The 1,594-nt window shown below is 40.0% G+C and overlaps 1 protein-coding gene across 1 annotated transcript; it reads right to left on the bottom strand.

Moving 5' to 3' along the window:
* Positions 1 to 1,003: 1,003 nt before the first annotated feature.
* Positions 1,004 to 1,594, bottom strand: LOC138371414 (antifreeze protein Maxi-like). Its single transcript, XM_069336227.1, has one exon. The coding sequence runs from the start codon at positions 1,592 to 1,594 to the stop codon at positions 1,004 to 1,006; it is 591 nt and encodes a 196-aa protein (XP_069192328.1).

Here is a 1,594-nt window from a genome sequence, read left to right as displayed (position 1 = left end):
AAATGGCGAGCTGAGTACGAATGGCGAGCTGAGTACGAATGGCGAGCTGAGTACGAATGGCGAGCTGAGTACGAATGACGAGCTGAGTACGAATGGCGAGCTGAGTACGAATGGCGAGCTGAGTACGAATGACGAGCTGAGTACGAATGGCGAGCTGAGTACGAATGGAACTGGTGATTATCGTTTCAATTCTGTCTCCCATAATGGGTGTTAAGCTAATTGGACGACAGTTACATGCCAGTGATCTATTTCCCTTTTACAAATTGGGAACACGTTCTAAACCAGCCACAATTCTGGACCATTACCCAGCACCAGTGATTTACTGAATGTGCTTGACAAGGGTTGTATTAGCCCCTCCGTGCATTCCTTTAACACCCCGGCAAATATCCCGTCATGACTTGAGGAATTATTTGGCTTTAATTTGCCTCATTATTTACTAACTTTCTTAGTAATTATTAATTTAATTTATTCTCTCCCATATATTTATTACATATTGTTTTGATCTTATCTAATAAAGACCGAGATAGAAAAAAACTCTTCACTTTATTAGGAAAAATTGTAAGGGTGGAAGGTACTGAAATTAAGCAAGAATAAGACTGAATCAAGACTTTAGCATTAGACCGAGATAGAAAAAAACTCTTCACTTTATTAGGAAAAATTGTAAGGGTGGAAGGTACTGAAATTAAGCAAGAATAAGACTGATAAATTTCAAGACTTTGCAGTGACTGTGGGACTCTCAGGCGGAGATAAGTCCCTTCATCTTTGTTTATGGCCAGAGGCTGCTCTCTCGCTGCTAAGATGTATAACACAAATATCTGAAGATGCTGCAAGCTTTATGTTATTTATTAGTGGCTTATTCTTGTCTTGTACTTTATTTATAATTTAGTATATTGTTTACTTTATTTTGGCCTTGTAGACAACAAATAAATGTATTTTATTTGTAAATATTGCAATGATTTTGATATTATTCAGTGTTTTAATGTGTATTTTATCATTTGTACTGTTATGCTTCTGCTACTGTTGCTGCTACTGCTACTGTATTTACTGCTTCTGCTACTGTTGCTGCTACTGCTACTGTATTTGCTGCTTCTGCTACTGTTGCTGCTACTGCTACTGTATTTGCTGCTTCTGCTACTGTTGCTGCTACTGCTACTGTATTTGCTGCTTCTGCTACTGTTGCTGCTACTGCTACTGTATTTGCTGCTTCTGCTACTGTTGCTGCTACTGCTACTGTATTTGCTGCTTCTGCTACTGTTGCTGCTACTGCTACTGTATTTGCTGCTTCTGCTACTGTTGCTGCTACTGCTACTGTATTTGCTGCTTCTGCTACTGTTGCTGCTACTGCTACTGTATTTGCTGCTTCTGCTACTGTTGCTGCTACTGCTACTGTATTTGCTGCTTCTGCTACTGTTGCTGCTACTGCTACTGTATTTGCTGCTTCTGCTACTGTTGCTGCTACTGCTACTGTATTTGCTGCTTCTGCTACTGTTGCTGCTACTGCTACTGTATTTGCTGCCTCCGCTGCTGCTACTATTGTTGTTGCTGCTGCTATTGTTTTTGTTGCTGCTATTGTTTTTGTTGCTGTTGCTATCAT

The sequence above is a fragment of the Procambarus clarkii genome, chromosome 4, assembly GCF_040958095.1.
Source record: "Procambarus clarkii isolate CNS0578487 chromosome 4, FALCON_Pclarkii_2.0, whole genome shotgun sequence".
Taxonomy (NCBI): Eukaryota; Metazoa; Arthropoda; class Malacostraca; order Decapoda; family Cambaridae; genus Procambarus; species Procambarus clarkii.
This window is presented reverse-complemented; position numbering and strand designations above follow the sequence as displayed.